Raw genomic sequence first — 20,085 nt, 5'->3', positions numbered from 1 at the left:
GGGATAATTTCCTTATATTAACAGCAACACTTAGCCTCTGAAAACCATTGCTGAAAACGCCACCGTGCACCGTGCACCGATAATCGCAAGCGCTTGCAAGACGTTGCGGCGTTTGCTCGACGGATTTAATTCGTTGCACCTACTTAACCGGCAATTATCTAATCGCATGCCATTTGTTGCAATGTTTTAGAGCCGTTAACTGACATCGTTGGACCTTAAGCCTTTATAATAAGGTTGAGAATTGCCAGTTAACACCTAGTATGAAGGTAAATGTCCTAATTATCCTTATTATGGACGTATACAGCGACATGCCTAACGAACATGATTAAAATATTGTTATTGTTGTACCTATTTGATCTGACAATTGATTTTTTTAAAGTATGTGAAAGTACGGAATGTTTATTTTTTTATTAATTTATTTAACAAAACACAATGTTGCACCTATAATTAAAGTTTCGCCAAACTGTAAAACAACAATAATGCTTTATTTATTAATTCTAACTAATAATTAAACTAAATTATTTAATTATATGTAGTATTAAAGTTCGACTGTTACCTAATAGTATTGTATTACATGCCAGTGTTTAGCATTATTTTGCGTTTCAGTTGACGCAGTCGCTAGCGTATAAGGCCACATAAAACTCATGGTGAGGGTAAAGGTCATCACGCAGAAAACCAGTAAACACCCTATTGTCCGGGTCCCAATAAGCCCCCTAAATGTTTAAGTTCCCAAAGTCATTTCGTATTTTATGTTTGCACCACATTACTTATGGACGCGTCACGAGCAGGACCCTCGGACCCCTAACGACGGAAACTTAGATTTGTGAAGTCGCAGGGCATTTATTATTTAGCTCGACTCGGCCACCCTGACCATGCCCTGACCCGGCGTGCCCCGTACGTAAACGATACTGGCTTAACGAGTTTTTTAACAAGTACTAGTATTTTTTTCAATTACCTATTTCGTGTCCCACTGCTGGGCAAAAGCCGCCCCTTTCTCCCGCCACTCAACATGGTTTGGTGCATACTCCCGCAAGTCTATGCAAAATGTTTCGAGGTCGTCCCGACATACCTTTTTTGGTCTGCCTCTGCCCCGGCTAAACGTGGTGTCCATGAGGTGAGTTCAAATCCGAGGCGGTATTTTTTCATTTATTTCGATAATAATAAAATTCCTTATAGTTTCACGATCTAAGATCACCATCGACCCTTTAACATTACATTACCCCGCTTACGGAGAATAATCGCACATCGCAAAAGGATCACGACCTGCCGCTGCCGCGAACCTCCATAGCTTCTCGATAAAGGTTATCCTTATGGCCGCTCGACATCCACGGCGGTTTAGAGCTATTATACGTAACAAACCCCAATCGTGACAAGTTTTTTTATAGCACGATAGTGGCAAAACAAGTAGCTATTACGTGACGGTAAACAGTCAGCGGGCCACAGATCTAGAATGATGCTAACGCTTAATAGGTATAACATATTAATATTATGGGGTAGTTGTCTGACTAGTCAAATCAATTTCTTTATGAGAACTGTCAATATTATGAACATTTCATGAGTGCGAAAGAAGCAGACTACAAATGAAAAAACGTGACCACTTTTAAGCTTCACAGTGGCCGCTTGGATGTACTTAGGAGGGTTTCCCTAACTCCAAATATTTTAAATTTAGAACTTTCCCGCGCCACAATTTGAACTGGCAATAAACATCAGTCACACTTTACAATCAATCAAACGGCCGCGCGATATTTCGGCGGCATATTACGCTTTTTGCGCGAGTGAAATATGGCGGAGATAAAGCGACCCTGCTGAGCCCCATTCAGTTTTAACATTTTGTTACGGTTTTGATCTCATTTTGATAAGAACTTGAAGATGGTTCACGCTAATTGGTTCATGCCAAATGAAGTGAGTCGTGCTTGAGATGCGCGCCAATCACCAAGATGGAAGATGTTTAACCAGTTTAAAACCACAACAAATTGTTAAATTAGAATCGACCTCCCTGGCAAGCGTGGTCCCGTGGCAGAGGATGAATATATGTGGGTATAAACCTCTATCTGTTCTGTAGCCTGATCATACTCATTACACGTGTAAAAAAACAAAAGTAGTGTCTTCCGTTCCCAAAAGTTAGAGCTAGTTTTCCGTTCGTAATTGAATTTCATCACGTTATTACAGATTGACGTTTTAAAATGCGAGCTTAATGTCGATTGTATGGCGGCGGCGGCTAGATTTGTGTTGTGTGGCTCTTTACTCATTCTTTCGAAAACGAGGAGGTTAACTACGAAAGTCGGTACGGGCTACGAATGCTACGATCTATAACGGTTTTACTAGTATCTTTGTATAACGTTGTAAATTTCCAAAGAAATCAGGACAAGCAATTTTAATTTTTTAGTATTCGAACGGGCAAGACATTTAAAATATCTAGTACATTCTAGATATTTCCATACGGTGTTGGCACAGACCCAGGGCTGATTGTGAAAGGAATTACTATTTCTTTTCATTGCACTGAATGCTGGAAACTTGCTTCGATATTCTGGCCGGAAAACGGCCAACGCAACATACTTGTGCTTAAACTTTGTAAGCAGTAGGTTGTATCTTTAAATTCAATTCAATTCAATTCGTTTAATACGGTGTAAACGTACATGTCAATAACATACAAAAATAAAAACACACACACATCTAAAACTAATTAAACCTAAACTACACACACGTCAATTAATTTAAAGAAAAAATATTACACAATATTAATACCCACAAACTGAATTCTTTAAATAATTATATAATTAATGTCCATAAAATTCATTAACACTATAAAAGGCTTTATCAATTAAATATTTTTTGAGTTTACTGACAAACATCTCATAAGAATGCCTCTTTGATTTCCGGGCTCAAGCTATTGAATATTTTTACGCCAACTACTTACCCTCAATGAGTTGGACGCTTTGAAATCAGATTATTAAAAAAAAATCTCATAATAAAACTTAGCTAGCTAGCTAAGCTAAGCTAATAAGGATAATGTTATAACACCATCCTTTTTGTGTCGGGAGTTGCAAGTTGCAGTGGCTTGTGCCAGCAGAGTTTTTGAAAAATCGTAATGCTTTTTAAGATCATGATGACGATGACGCAAATTTAAGACGCGCTCTATAATTAAGATTGGTGTCAGATATTCATGCGCGTTTTTATCATAAAATACATAATTATTATTGAGAACATTGAAAATTAGTTCCCTGCGGCACTCCCCGCGCGCGGCGCCTTTAATAGACATTTTCACACAAAGTGACCCGCTTTCATCGCTCTTGCCTTCAGTAGATAATTGTTTAGTCTGAACCGCTACTATACAAACCTACCCTACTCGTACAAAAGTAAGGCATCCAAGATGCGTTAATTCCTAACGTCAGACGCCTTTCTGTCGACAAATGCCTAGCAGCCCGCATGCCCACAATTACATGACTCCGTTGCACCAAACACCGAGCTTAAACTTACTAGATATGGCTGGGACAGGTTCACTTGTTCACCAGCCTGATTGATATACCTAATTTTCAATGTCGGATGAATTTTAGCCTATCAATTCAGTCTCCAATAACCTGTCAAGTAAGTATTGTAATTTTTTTTTGACTGGGTATTTCTGGTATGTATTTTAATCGCGCTAATCTGCTAGTATGTTTTTTTTGTGATAGTGCGCTCAGCCCAACTCGAAGAATATTTATATTTCGCTTGTATTCTCTTAGATTTGAAGCTTAAAAGTCGTATTTTGTAATAGCAAGAGCTTCTTTAGACATTTCCCAGCTGGATGTTGCGTTACCTATTGCAACGTTGAAACATTTTTTGTTCGTAATTTCATTTGTCAAATTATCATTTGGTCAAGAATCGTTGTATTTATAGAAGGGTCACAAATCAAACCCAACAAATGCCGTCTAAAAGATGTCTATTTCAAAAGTTTAGAAAAAAAATAACCAAACGGTCAAATGAAAATTTGGCAAATGAAACATCGGACAATAATTTTTCGAAGTTGCGAAATGATGTTGGCACTTGGCACATCTAGCGAAGATCGACTTAGATCCTCGCCCGCGACACGGCTCCGCAATACGACTCCAATTGTGATTTCACTACGAATTTCGAAGCTTCAAGTGTGCTAGCAAACTGAATTTTCCGGGTCGCTAAACTTATTTGTACGTGTTAGCTAAACTATGGAAACACAATCATGAGTAAGTACTATTACAATACTATTGTTTGTATAACAGGTGATTGGATGGATGGATGTATGTTATGGTGATGGTGATGATTATTTCCATTGGCATATTACCGGGAATTTTACGTGTCCGGAACGCTATCGCAGTCCGCTGCCGGCATCGGCAGTCTGCACGATGCAGTCCAAATGACTTATGACCGCACAAAATGGAGACAAATTACATTTGTGGTCGCGATCCTCAGCAATGAGGGAACGAGGAAGAAGAATAAGATAAATGGTTTTAATATAATTTTATATTTTCTACCTTACATTATTAAGAGTGTTACAGTTAATACACAACCTGTTAATTTCTTCTCACTGACTAGCAAAAATATTCAGAACGGGCGAGTCAGCAAAAAGCTAACGAAGATAATGTTCATAAAACAAACAATAAATAAGCGCTTACTTTAATCTACATAACTTACCTAATTTGAATGCACGCTTTCCATTAATCTTGTGTTTGAGTTTGTAGGAGCGCAAATATTTGAGGAACTCCTTTACGCTACGTTGTCACTAGGATGACAAAGATTGTCGGAGCAGGTAGCCGTGTAGTGATGTCATGTGGAAATATTTTAGTTTCTGGAAATACTCCCCATTGGCATGGTTTTAGCAATATTCTTTTGTGTCAGGGAATGTTAACCGAACGCAAAAACCAAAGCTTGCGCTATACGATAAATTTACTTCAGTCTAAATGCCTGACGTAATTTGAAAGCTTTCCATTAATCTTGAGTTTTTTAAGTTTGTGCGAGTTGCGGGAGCGCAAATATTTGAGGAACTCCTTGACGGCAGGTTGTGACTAGGTCCTTAGTCACTAGGATGACGGAGATTGGAGCAGGTAGCCGGTACATGGAAATATTTTGGTTGCTGGAATAATTTCCATTGGCATATTATCGGGAATATTACGTATATCCGGGAATATAATCCGCACACACAAATGAATTTGTTTCCTATGTTTTTATTTGTTTTTTATACCTGCCATTTTTTTTTTGTTTTTGGCGATTTTAAGTAAGTACCTAGGTAACGTAACGGATATACCTAATATGAATAAAATTTATACTCGTTTAATAATGTGTGAAGATTGTGTTAGCCTAAAACCATAGAAAGATAGTATATTGAACATACTCATAAAATAAAAATATAGAAAAAATATATATAACCTAAAAGTATGCTCTAGAATCTCGATTTTTGTTTGTATCGTTTGTTTTTGAAACCATGTTCCCACGAATATTTTGCCTTAACGCACAAAAAAAACAAAAATCAATTTAACTAGAAACTATACCAAAATATTCTCGAAAAGTAAATTCGAGTTATAAAGAATTTATGAAAGCAATTTTGGAGGCGGTTGACAAATGCCGCTTATTATTGGCCATACGAGCGTGTATGAGGTTGCATTTAAAGTGCTGCATATGCACTTTCCTGGCCTCTTCTGTGTCATTTTCCTGGTGAATTCGATAGTTATACCATACAATAATTTCTACTTTGTAGGATATCATATCACAGGGTAGCAAAAAAAGGGTAGCATCCACGCGCATAGAAACTATTCCTAAAATCCAATCCCGTACCCAAATGAAATCTACAATCGAGCCTCCCCTCACGCCACCCATCCCGCCCCTAGATACAATGACGATACAACAGCGCCACGCAAGAAGTAGCGACTTAAATAAACTAACAGGACACTGATTTGTAAAACGTGTTACTAAATACTGAAAAAAAGCATGCTGCATCTCATAGATGGCGTTAAAGTTAAATTGGAAAAATAAATGAAACATAGTGCAAATTAAATATTCATTTTAATGAAGTCAACTCTTATTTCAATAATATTTAATTATAAGGGTAAATACAGTTTATATTTAAACAAATTAATGACTGCAAGTTTTCTATAATATCATTATTTATTAGGTATACTGTGCAGGTATATCATCGATATTTATTAAAAAAAAACCGGGCAAGTGCGAGTCGGACTCGCGCACGAAGGGTTCCGTACCATAATGCAAAAAAAAAAACAAAAATAAAGCAAAAAAAAAAAACGGTCACCCATCCAAATACTGACCACTCCCGACGTTGCTTAACTTTGGTCAAAAATCACGTTTGTTGTATGGGAGCCCCATTTAAATCTTTATTTTATTCTGTTTTTAGTATTTGTTGTTATAGCGGCAACAGAAATACATCATCTGTGAAAATTTTAACTGTCTAGCTATCACGGTTCGTGAGATACAGCCTGGTGACAGACGGACGGACGGACGGACGGACAGCGAAGTCTTAGTAATAGGGTCCCGTTTTACTCTTTGGGTACGGAACCCTAATTAGGGCATACCGGTACAAGTGCGAAAAATAGGTAATTCGCACATGTATCATACAACGTTTTACAGTACATAATATGGCCCTTTAAATTTTCGACATAGTTACGTAATGTGCTAATTATCGCACTAATGCGGTAAAGTAGCACCATATTGTAATAGTACTTACCTACATTACGTTTACAAGTGCGGCAAATAGGAAAATCGAAACGAGTGGCGATAAATTCGAACACGACCGAAGGGAGTGTTTTGAATCGACACGAGTTGCGAATTACCTATTGGCACATGTATCGTACAACGTTTTACAGTACCTACAGTCCTACATACTAGGGTTTGCTCCCGGGAAATACCGGTACCGAAAGTACCGGGAATTCCCGGGATTTAGAGCCAAGCAAAGAACCGGGATTTCAAAATTAAATTCCCGGTACTTTCGGGATTTTCGGGACTAATATTTCCGGTACAATATTTGACTGTTTTCTGTTTGTTACTTAGCATGAAATATCATGTTTTTTAAAGAAATACATTATATAAATCCATTGCTGACGCTAATACTTTTACGACTGACCATATATTAAAGCAAAACAAAAATAGTCAATGGGTTTGACAATGCCAACAAAATAAAATAGCTTATTTTGAAACTATACGAGTGTTTTTTACGATAAATAATTTTATACGAATAATTAGTTAGTTGTATACTAAATACGAGCAAAAACTAGAGAGAATTGTGTTATTAATAAAATATTTCTTTTAATTCGAATACGGTATAAGAAACTCTTATTGATAATCTGAATGACATTTTAAAATGAATTAAAATATTATAGTGACATGTCCTCTCCTTGGTAAATTCTTAATTCTGGCTGCAACAACTTCTTGATCCTTCCTATTGATAATTTTATTACCATTTTTACCTACTCACATGCAATTTTGCACATTTATTCAAGCCCCTTATCTTGTCTAGAATACAAAATTTCGTAAACGTAGCTCTAACAGTTATTCATAAATTAACGTTTTAAAACCGGCATTTTTGTGCCTGACTGACTAATAGATCAAAAACCTAACCCACTTCGAGCTGACCTAGAAACTTGAAATTTGGCACTAAGGAATGCAAATCGGTTATTTTTTGTATGGAAATAACCGCGGTTTCGGTTAATAACCGATTATTTCCATACAAAAAATAACCGATTTGCATTCCCTATTTGGCACCAAGGTAGACTATTAGGAGTTTATAGAGGGAACAATCTAAAAAATGAAAATTATTGATAATTTGATGAAGAAAAACATATATACTTATCGATAATAGATGACTAATTTTCATTTATGGTATCAATCGATCAGGTTTGTCTTTAGGATCAAAAGTCTATATGGGATCCATTGCATTAAAGGAATACAAAAGTCAGAAATGATAGTCAAAGTCCGACAGTCGTACTTCACTCGCGAAACGCCCCGAACAAAACGATATGTGACCGTGACGTCAAGGTCACAAAGAGTCCATCTTGAAGTATGAACAAAACAAGAAAATTGCGATTTTGTCGGTGAAATATTGCGTTTATGTATATAGTTTCCATACAATCTTTTATTGGATAAAATGCGAGGAATCGAATCGAATGGTAACTAACTGCGACAATTCTTCGACCGACGGTTTTGTCAGGAAGCTCTTCCACTTTGAACGATATTTGTAACTGAAAATAAAATATATTGTATGTGTTAGCATTTACAATTTGTCACATCATGTACAGTCGACGTCAAAGATATGTACCTATTGCAGCATACTCCTTTGTAATAAGGTGAAAAATGTATACATATATTTGACGTCGACTGTACATATAAAGCACCGGTGGTAAAGAACCAACGAGAGAAATAAAAGTAAGACCCTGTATAATGACTACGAATCGTGTGATAAATCAATTTACGATGGAATTCTGGCACACGAAGTTGAAACAATGTTATTCTAGCTAGGTAGTTAGTACAAAAGGTAAAATTGTTCTCTGCTCTACAATCAATAAGCATAATTAGCATGAATCACCTACCTCATGGGTATCTTCTTCCTCTAATATACTAGGAACCCGATAAGTGTCATCCACCTGTGCAATGCGTGGGTTCAAAATGTTTGAGCCGGTCGCCTCACTGTCAAAACCAAAATTAAATAAATGTATGATGTTTTACAGCACATATGGACTTTACCGCACTAGTGCGATAATGCACACACACATTACGTAACTATGTCAAATATTTAAAGGGCTAGTAGTAGTAGTAAACTCTTTATTGTACAAAAAGACATATTAAAAATAACATACAATTAGCAAGAAGTACAAAGGCGAACTTATCCCTTTGAGGGATCTCTTCCAGTTAACCTATAGGGCTATATGTACTGTAAAACGTTGTACGATACATGTGAGAATAGGTAATACGCAACTCATGTCAACTATTTTTCGCACTATTTTTTATCATCAAGTGATGATGAACAATAACAGCCACATTTTGCCTCTCATTAAGCATCCGGACAAATCTGTCGGTCGAAGAATTGTAGCAGCCAGTCATTTCTTTACAACATCACTCAATTTATAAATTAGTCCATTACTATTTCATAAATTGATCATGGACCCGCGAAACGCAGCATTCCAGAAATGCAGTTATTTCGAAAAGTGAGACAGACTAATTTCAAAATTTTTATGTAGGTACCTATATTATAACAAGTGATGACAATGGAGAAAACTACTTGAAAGTAAATAAACCATTGTGCTGGTTACAGGTACAGTCGGCGTCAAATACTTTGTAGCAACAAAGTAGCCAAATAGTAACATCTAGCATGTAACATAATAAAATTGCGGTTTATGACGTAAGTGTTAAAAAAACTGCTTACTAGATCTCGTTCAAACCAATTTTCGGTGGAAGTTTGCATGGTAATGTACATCATATATATATATATATTTTTTATCATTCTCTTATTTTAGAAGTTAAAGGACACACATTTTACCACTTTGGAGGTGGTCTCTCCCGCAAACTATTGAGTTTAGAAAAAAATGATATCAAAACCTCAATATATTTTTTGAAGACCTATCCATAAATACCCCACACGTATGGGATCGATGCAAAAAAAAATTTTGAGTTTCAGTTCTAAGTATGGGGAACCTCCAAAATGTATTGTTTTTTTCTATTTTTGTTGAAAAATCCAAGTTTCAACAGTACCTATAGTTCTTATAGTTTCAGAAAAAAGTGGCTGTATATACGGACGGACAGACAGACAGACATGACGAATCCTTAAGGGTTCCGTTTTTTGCCATTTGGCTACAGAACCCTAAAAATGCTCTATCACAGGTAAATGAGAAATTGAAAATGGAAATAATTGCCCAAGATTATTAGTTTTATTAAAATAAAAAATCGGTCAACACGCTCAAGAAAAGGAAATCATTTACTATTGTGTAGGGTAGGTATAATATAAAATAACTACCAGTTCATTAAAAAATACGTAAAAGAATAACGAAAGTACGGACAATCGGTAAATCCCGGGATTTTAATTTCCGGGACTTACTCAGGCAACCCTATTACATTCTATCAGTGTACATTTTTAGGGTTCCGTACCCAAAGGGTAAAAACGGGACCCTATTACTAAGACTTCGCTGTCCGTCCGTCCGTCTGTCCGTCTGTCATCAGGCTGTATCTCATGAACCGTGGTAGCTAGACAGTTTAAAATTTCACAGATGATTGAATTTCTATCGCCGCTATAACAACAAATACTAAAAACAGAATAAAATGCAACAAACGTGATTTTTGCCGTTTTTTGCATAATGGTACGGAACCCTGCGTGTGCAAAACCAACTTGCACTTGGCCGGTTTTTTTAAATTAAGTACCTCTTGGAGAATATCAAATAACTGATGAGGGCAATGTATCTCGTACGATATTATTGATTGGCGACATTTTATTTAGTTTTCGGCGAACATTTGCTAAGTAGGTAGTACTAATACTACTAATAGCCATCTAGGAAAATAAGTACAAAATATGTCCAAATAATTGAGAATATCAATTCAATTCATAAAAAGATATAAGCATCTGCACTGATAGGAAAACAGTAGGTATCTAAATCTAACTAAGGTCTTTTCGTACGCCGCCGCTGTGAGTACTTGAGTAGGTAGGTATTTGTGACGTTATCTATGAAAAGGGACCTTATTGTCGATGGCGCTTCCGCCATTATTAACGATGCTCTGATATAAAATACCACGCCGTGCGACGCAGTGCGTCGTAAGCGCCATAGACAATAAGGTCCCTTTTCATAGATAATGCCACAATTAGAATTAGAACTTACTCGTTACTTTGAATGTCAGTGGTTGATGAAATCGGAGATTCCATTTCCATATTTTGCAGTCTGTAAATAAAGATAAATTGTAGTAGTGTATTGTGTTACGTAGGTAGGGCTAAAAAGCACAAGTCAAATAATTATACTCACTCGATGTAGTCTAAAGATATAGTATCATGTTCGGCTGTGAAATTATCCAATTTTCTTCTTTTCCTAGAAAGACAAAAAAGTAAAAAGTTTAGACGCATGACAAATCACGAGAGGTTCGAACCCTCGATAGGTGGATGGATTGCTAAAAAAGAACGCTTTATGCGTCTAATTGTGTGCGTTACATGTATCACTGTGTGCGCGTATTTATAGGAAGGCCCACTACACCGCAACCGCGTAACTACGACTCACGACGCACACATAGACGGCAATGTTTTCTGTCTTTGCCGTGCAAGGCGCTAGTGCCGCGTGGTGTAAACGTCGCGAATCGCAATATCCTTTTAAGCTATTTAGATGATGAATTGATGACAATGTTTACCGGTAGATGGAGCGATTATTAAATTCTAGAATGTTTTAAGTTATATGGATTACTAATTAGTACGATCAAGTATATATTAAATTAAGTAATAATTACGTATTTCACTGTGTAATAAATATACATTTTTACTTACGTTAGTTCCATTGTTTGTTGGAATCTTCCGAGTTGTCTTTTTCGAGATGTCTTCTTTTTATTCAATTGCTTGTTACCCATTATAACTTAAAGGTTTTGGTGCACACGGTATATCACTAGGACACACAACACAGCACAGTTTTTATAAGTAAATCTTATATTTGTTTTGGGGACACCTAGTACAGGTCCGTCTGGCACGAGCGCTCAGCCATCACTGTCTCATTTCGAAAGACGGACGGAGATAGAGCATGCAGGCCGGAGTCGATATTTTGTTACGATAGAATTAGTTGATGTTTATTTATTTTAAAAATATTGCCTCTAATTATCGTTTTTCTAAAGCTGTCAAATTACTGTTATACTTATGATTGATTTTTCTCCTTTTTTTGTTTCATAGTGTCACATAGTAAAGAAACGAGTAAAGTTGGAGTAAAAATTCGAATTGGAGGTTACTTTGGGAATAAATTGTATCGAGCGAAGTGTTATGAATCGTGTATCGAAAGCTGTGTTATTAAAGATAATATAATCAAGAATTATATTTATTTTTCCCACGTCTACAAATATCACCGTTTCTTAGAAAAATAGGATAATTATTGGGGTATTTTTACATTTCTGGCTCAGGGAACGGCCTTATGGTACATACTTTGGTTGTAGGAAGGTGTGTTTTGTGAAACTATGTCTTAGGTACACCATTTAGTAAATAAAAATCCTACATATATTCAGACTGAATCCTATATCCAGACTGGAAAATATAATATTATGAATAATTAAAGAAAAAAGGCAACCATCTTCTGTATGTCGTAAAATGTATGTCTTTTAAAACAATGCCCAATTCAAGACGCAACAAAAGACCAGAGAAAAGGCAGTTTATACCCATTTTATCCTAACCAAAGAAAACGGGTAATTACTAAAGATAAAGCAATTCCGTTGATATCTAAATAGAGCTCAACCTCCATCTTGGGACTCATTATTTTTTTAAACGTCGCGTCGAGAGGGAGCCACAACGGCGACGACTTTGCGGTGAAAAGATAGTTTTCCGAGCTCTGGGTCCTTTTGGGAATTTTCTTTTGCTTTAATGAGCTAATTATGAAATTTTAAATGAATTTTGTATTGCTAGTACGCGAGTAGATGTCTAGTGCTCAGAAAATACGGTTATGTTCAAATATAAATGGGATTTGCTCATGATTTCAATGCAGTCTTTATTTCAGTTTCGATTGGCGTTATCTATCAACGATTGTCATCTTGGCTAGGTCCTCTTTTAACTGTAACATCTAATGTAACAGCACCAGTCATGGGACATTTAAGAGGAAATTGGGAGTATATGTGATATTTCCCTGATACATGTAAATGGTCTACCGCTTAGCGTGTTAAAAGATGAATGTCCTATCCGTCTTTCATGTTTCAGGCGTGTTGTATCAAAGATACTGCAATGAGTTTCCGCATACTTAACAAATTAAAACTATGTTTTTTTTCTCCAGTCATGGGCACCAAAGCTCCAGTAATGGAACCCCGGTAATGGACGTGGATCCAGTAATTGGCCCCCTATAATGGACATTGCTCTATCAGTATAAAATATTGAAATAGGGAATAAGTTATGGCAAAAAAAAACATTTTTTGGTATAAGCTTTTATCGTTGAATGTATTTTTCTTTCCACAGCCAATTATTATTGTATTAGACCCATCGAGACAATTCTAATATGTTACCCAAACACAATTAGTTAGCGTTTATCGCAGAGTTCCCATGGCCACCTCCTGTCTCCATCATCAAATCAGGTCCATGTTATAATAATATTGCATTATCACCCGATTTGCATCTTTAATTACGTATACAAAATTTCAACTCAATCGGAAATCGGAAAGTGGGTCAAATTCAGCTACCAAGATTTGAACCACACTATAACTAACAGGGCAAGTTAAATAAAAGTTTGGAAAAAAGATATTAATTTTTCCGAAGTCCGAGCATACCTCCTGGTTGACATATTTCGTAACTACATTTTACTTCTGTATTGTTTAAACATGAAATTATGGCATGGCAAGCATCATTATGTAAATTGTCCCATCATAGGAGGTATGCAGTTTTACAGCTCCTATAATGGGATTGGGTCAAATACCACTATTTTTTTTACATCTGTGGAGTCACAACATAGTGTGTTGTATACCTTATCTCATGGTAAATGCAAATAACAAAACACATTCTAGTTTTCATCAGGTATTAATTAATTAAAATTGAATAAATTAACTCACCTCTTTTAGCGAAGTTATTAAGAATTCTTAGTGATAAGTTTTTTTTTTCAGTGACACGACAACTTTTGGGTTGACGCCAATTTCTTAAAATATAATCGAATTTAATAAAAATTCAAACTGAAACAGCTCTAGGACTCTTATTCATGATAAAATATAGCCAGTGTTAAAACTACTTTTAGATACTTATTTTAGAGGATTTGTGGTTTTTTGTCCCATTACCGGTTCCACGTCCATTATAGGGTATACTGCGTTATACCTTTAAACGAGCAATTCTTATTTATATATACCTATAAATATATATATGTGTCGGGGATCTCAGAAACGGCTCTAACGATTTCGATGAAATTTGCTATATGGGGGTTTTCGGGGGCGAAAAATCGATCTAGCTAGGTCTTATCTCTGGGAAAACGCGCATTTTTGAGTTTTAATAGTTATGTTTTCCGAGCAAAAACTCGGTCTCCCAGATATTGATAACTACATAAATGACATAATTTTAATGTCAAAATGTAAGATTAAATTGGCCTCCCAGTCTGCGCGACATAGATGGGTAATATTGTCGAATAACCAGCGGCGGCGCCCAGTAAACTAATATCCCGCGGTTCATTAACTAATTCTTGAGAAAGTCCCGGCTATCCGGCGGGAACAAAACTAATGGCGGCGGCTACATGAGAACGGGGGCGTGGACCGAGTCAACGGAGTTTAGTCCATTTCTGTAGGGTAAAAAAGTTGACAAGTTCAGGGTTCATTTACAGGTGTATTCGAATTTTAGTTATTGGACCTGTTAAAAGTGACATTTCTTCAATCTTTAACCAAAAACGCCTGGTAGTCATGTTAGTAAAATCCTTTTTCTTTGAACTTGGCTGGACACGCTACCGCGTGTCTAGATTATGAATGGATGGACAGGTTGAGCAAGTTAAAATAACCGGTCAAGTGGGAGTTGGTTTAACTCGCGCACCGAGGGTTCTGTACAAACTTTAAATTTTTTCATGTAACTATATTCACGAAAGACTTTTGACCAGTGACAGCGAAATAAAACATACGTCACTTTCTAACCCGCGGTGTTAAAAAGTGACAGTTATTTTATCAACTATCCATAATACGCCGGCAGATGATTCCCAAGCGTAGTATAGTATAAATTATCTCAGATGATTTTTTCGGGTTCGGGTGCTAATCCGTTAAACAAAAGCCTTTGTTTCTTTTAAGAGCGCTCTACAGCACGTGCCAAAGCAACCATTTCGTTTAAAAAGCAACTATCGTGATAGTATTAAGGTTCAATTTCATGGGACAGCTCGTTCAGAGAACAATCAGGGTGGTCTTGTTTTTGGAGATAACAAAACGTGTTATCTCCGTTATGGGCTGTTTCATGAATTTGAACCATATAAATAGAATGATAAGTTTGCTTTTTAAACGGGCTTGTTCCCGTTACTTATGTCGGGGCTATTAGCAGTAAGTAGTGTAACCACTGCATAAAGGAAACAATACCTTTTGTTTAACAGATTAGGGTCCGAGCCCGAAAAAATCACCTGAGATAATTCATACTATACCAGAAATAATCTTATACTACAGATTGCATTTTGTCTATCCGCTTTCAGCTCATCGCTCGCGCCACCTGTAATTTATGGTCCACCGCTGCCACGGTGACGCAGCAATTAGCTGGCTTAACGAAGGCTTGAAATAAATATCATTTCGAGATTAATGTCGCCGGATAATATGCTGATCGTTATTATACTGGATAACTTGAGTCCGCAGAAAGCTGATTTTGCCCAGAAAGGGTTTCGTGTTTCGAGTTCCCTCGATTTCTCATGGATTCCTCCATTGACCGAAGCGTTACCGGAGGTCTCCGTTTTTAACTCGGGCAAATTGTTTTCGTTTGTATGGATGTTCTCCACTACAGGTCGCAATTCTCAAACGATTCTCGTGAAAATTTTCAATGCGGAAATTGGCATAAAAAACTTAAGCATCAATAGCGTCTATGGAGCTTAAGACCATTGTGAGTTCATTGTTATAATTACTCAACGAATTAAGTATTTTGACTTATCGCAAGGTTTAAAGACTGGTGAAGTTGGACGAAGATGGAACCAATCTGTATGTTACTCCGAAACAACTGGACAGATTGAGTTGAAATTTGCTACACCTATGTAATTTGGTGACCCAAAGAGGAACGTGTAACGTAAATAAATAAGTTTAAAACAGTCGTAGGAATAAGATAATTAAAATTTGTTAAACCGTATCGTGTGACATCAAATTAAAGGGCTCATTCTGAGAACCTCGAATATTTTTTTATAATGTGAGAAAATGTTCTGAAGTTATTTAAGACAAAAGACGAAAATCCAGTTTTGTCACGTTGGTCCCGTCGGCACAGCGGTCAAGTTCAGAAATATCTAAACAAAGACTAGTAAGGTGCATGTCCAGATATTTTTGAGCACCTTGGCACAACAGAGCCGGCAATCAGAACCTCGTTCCCATATCGCGAGAGTTTACGCCGGGACTTAACTAACCTTATCACGAGTTGGGAGAAAGCCAATACACACACACACACTAAACAGCTAGATGTCTCACATAAAAAAAAATCACCACACCCACGCGAGGAAAATACTAACTGTAAAACATTCCAAAAAAATCGTTATGAACGCTAAATAATATTAATCATTCAAAATAATCACTTATAAGTCAATTCTACCAGCCAAAATGAGGAAACAACTCAAAATTTGCATCAAATTAGTTTGCCACTCTTTACACTTTCTCATCAGTTTCTGTAGAATAAAGAGAGCCTTTACGAGCTGGTGTGGTGAAAAATGTATTGTCCACTAACGTCTACAAATATATAACAGAATGTGATGCGGAGTCGCAAGTTTAAGTCTCGCCCAAAATTAAATTTTCTGTACATAATGGCTGACGCGTTTAAAATCATAATTGTAGCCTCATTGATAATATCAGTCAAAAAAATGCAATAAATAGAGCCGCCAATCTTATAATAAATAATTACTACATACACTGTTATACTCATTAATTTTGCCACGTAATACTTATTAATGTTGCGTCATAAACGTTTTTCGTAAAATTGGTTAGGATATATTATAAAATTATTTTAAAACTTCGTGGTGCAGCCGTTTGTTTCATCTGTTGCAAGACGTTGCAGGCTATGCCCCAGATATCCAAGGAATGATGTGAAATAGAATTTAAAAGTAGGGGAAGTGGGAGCAATTTTGGTGAGCTCAGCTCTGCATGCACGGCGCGGCGATCGAGCGCTAACGATGTTAACGCTCAACTATAAGTTTAAACATCGATTTACTTTGCTGGACTTGTATCCACTGTGTTTGTATGCTACAGGCGTATTTCTGTCTCATTTATCGCGCATGATATTATAACATGATTCATTTAAGTTCAAGGAATTTGATTACAGCGTACAGTCGCGACGCGATCAGATATATCGAAACAGCCAAAATGTTCAAAAATACAGTGTTCAGATAGTCAAAACGACACAAAAGCTGACAATATGTCCAGTGACGTTTTTCGATGTTTTTGGTAGGAAATGGTTTAGCTGTTAGTGTTATAGGCCCCGTGCAAGAACTATTAGGGGGCAGTATAGGAGCCGTCAGATTTTTGGCGCGAGGCGTAAATGTGTCGTTTATGCTTCCGATGTAGCCCACAAGATGGCAGACCCTCCAACGCGCACGGTCCCTAAAGACCCTATAGTATAGAGATAGATAGGGGCCGCGAAGCTCGATTATATTGATGTTAGCGCAAATTAATGTAACTCAAGACGCCGACAGCGTTTTTCCATAATTATGCTTAAAGTATATACCTACCTAATATTTATAATTATGACCAAGTTAAACAATACCTAATGACAATAACTAACATCCCGTGGCAGTATTGAATTGCAACAATGTCCGGTATGACATCAATGACATGACGAGGGTCCGGCCGACTCGGCCCCGCGGGGATCAAATGGGAGTTGGAGGAGTTTCCACTAATCGAATCTCGGCGCTGGGAAACAGATGACTGTGTCACTGGGGATGAAATACCTACCTACTGAAAATATGCAAGCTTTGCCATATGTCTAAAGTAATTAATACATATTTTTAATTATTTTTTTTCGTAGCTTTTGGCGTCGGGACACTCGGGCCGTGGGGTAGAGGAGCGCGTGGGCTCCTTAAGGAGCTTGGTAAGCGGTTAAGGGAGGCAACAGGGGACTCTCGCGCAGGCAGCTTTCTCGCGCAAAGGATGGCCATCGCTATACAGCGCGGGAATACTGCCTGCGCGATGGGCACCTTGCCTAGGGGCTTGAGGGGCCTAGGCTTTGAAGGTAGGTTTTAGGGATTTTGATTTTTTTTGTTAGATTTAGTTTTAGTTATTTTATAAGGTACTTAAGTATTAAGTTTGTATTATTTACGTTAAATAAACACAGTACTTTATTTTTAATTCTACCTAACAAAGTTACTCAATTAATGGTCCTGGGTTCGAATCCCGGTAAGGGCATTTATTTGTGTTATGAGCACAGATATTTGTTCCTGAGTCATGGATGTTTTCTATGTATTTAAGTATTTGTATATTATATATATCGTTATCTGAGTACCCACAACACAAGCCTTCTTCTTACCGTGGGACTTGTGTAAGAAATAGTAAGAATGTCCCTATAATATTAATTAATTAATTTATTTTTATTTAAATACAAGTAACATCCCGGTGGCAATGTTTAATTCCAACAATGTCCAGTGTGATGTGACGAGGACCGACTCGGGCTCCTCGGCTCGGGGACCTAATAGAAGCCTTTTCAGGAGTGCTTTCCCGTTTACATAGTTAGGTATTTCTTAAAGTATTCGCGCTGAAACACTCAAAAAACGTGACAATATCAGAAAAACGCAATAAAACGTCGCTCAACCCCTTATCTCGCACTCGCGTAATCCAGAACCAACAAACATGCATACTTAACGGCACCGTATCCATCTTTAATACGGCGGCGTTTTAAGTCCGCAAAACCCAAATCGATCCCGTCTTCTGGCCCGTCGCCAACCTGGTCTTTCACCTTACAATTATGCTTCTTATTCCGTTGGCATAAGGTTTAAAATGTACACATATTGACGTCGGTACCTTTAAAATGCATCCCCATTAGGTTTGGTGCGGCCTCCCGAGAAATCTCCAGGCGGGCGGAGCGGAGGCATAAACTAGCCTAGTTTACACAGGGTGGTTTCGGATTTCCTTAACTTTAAAAGAGTTTCTTAAATTAAATTATGCCATTGGCAACATACTCGATGATTAATTTTAATTTGTTATAAGTCCGAATCGGATAATGGAGCGATAAACTTTTTTATCCATGGCACAGTCAATCATCACACAGACACACTCATACACAGAAAGAAACCATCGCTGAAAGCACCATCTAACGTATCCGCTTTGACGCCTGTTGCACTTTGATGAAATCTAGTAGGTATTAATTAGCAAACAATTATAATTTTAACAGCTGTCCTCAATGAACAGAAGATCACTCATCATAAAATTATAAACTTTTCATTGTTTTCTAATACCTACCGAATTTTTGGCTACCTACACAGTAGAACCACACAGGAATAAACCCAGAAAAGAGAATCAGCCTGTATACGTGAGCGTATTAGCTAATGCAGCCGGCTGGACAGTAATTTTGTTAAATAACGTGTGGTTTTCTCAACTACACTGGATGGAATTGGAATAAGTTGGTATTATTAGTTACCTACAGTCAATATGTATATAGGTGATTATCGTGCAAGTTATACAACTAATGATAATGACTAAATTATTTGTGTCTAGTCTCACGCTGGCGTAGAGATGTTATTGAACAATATATGGGTTATCTAGTAACCACCTATTACCAGTGGTAACGACGGAGAATTTTCTATACCTACACTTTCTTGACGTTTTTCTATAACCTACATTTTTGGGCAACGAAATCCACAAGGTAAAAATAAAATTTTCCGCCGTAAATTAATTTATTTTGTATAAGGAATTACATGTAAATTCAGAACGTAACCGTTTTTAAACTTAAACGACTGCTACCAGGGGCCCGATTCATATTTAACCTTTTGGACGCCAATGACCGATATATCCGTACCGCAGGTCCAACGCCAAAGACGGATTAATCGGTCACAGACCACAGAGCAACATAGACCTACGTGCATATGCATAAAGTTCAATTTCAGTTTTGACACTTCGGTGACGTGGCGTCCGAGTGACAGCTTTTGTGTTTGACACGGCGTCGAAAAGGTTAATAATTTGCTATGGTATGTACCTACTTATGATTACTTGATTAGTTATGATTTTGATCCAACCTTGATTGTCTTGGACGTCTTGGTGATTGGCGCGTATCTCACGCACGACTTTCACTACATTTCGCATTCA

The 20,085-nt window shown here is 37.1% G+C and overlaps 1 protein-coding gene across 1 annotated transcript; it reads right to left on the bottom strand.

Annotated features, from left to right (window-relative positions):
• Positions 1-7,725: 7,725 nt before the first annotated feature.
• Positions 7,726-12,051, bottom strand: LOC134798518 (uncharacterized). The gene is made up of 5 exons (XM_063770906.1): positions 11,471-12,051; positions 10,962-11,024; positions 10,821-10,880; positions 8,547-8,643; positions 7,726-8,198 (listed from the first exon to the last, which is right to left on the bottom strand). Exons 1-5 carry the CDS (start codon positions 11,548-11,550, stop codon positions 7,947-7,949), a joined length of 552 nt encoding a protein of 183 aa, XP_063626976.1. The 5' UTR covers positions 11,551-12,051; the 3' UTR covers positions 7,726-7,946.
• Between the last annotated feature and the right edge of the window lie 8,034 nt (positions 12,052-20,085).

This window comes from Cydia splendana, chromosome 17 (genome assembly GCF_910591565.1).
Source record: "Cydia splendana chromosome 17, ilCydSple1.2, whole genome shotgun sequence".
Classification (NCBI taxonomy): Eukaryota; Metazoa; Arthropoda; class Insecta; order Lepidoptera; family Tortricidae; genus Cydia; species Cydia splendana.
Note: the sequence above shows the minus strand (reverse complement) of the source record. Positions and strands in the feature narration are given on the sequence as shown.

Coding starts and splice junctions, on each gene's coding strand:
- LOC134798518 (XM_063770906.1), bottom strand. CDS start 11,550: ATGGGTAACAAGCAATTGAATAAAAAGAAGACATCTCGAAAAAGACAA. Junction 11,025..11,470: donor CAACAAACAATGGAACTAAC/GTAAGTAAAAAT, acceptor TTGTCTTTCTAG/GAAAAGAAGAAAATTGGATA. Junction 10,881..10,961: donor ATATCTTTAGACTACATCGA/GTGAGTATAATT, acceptor CTTTATTTACAG/ACTGCAAAATATGGAAATGG.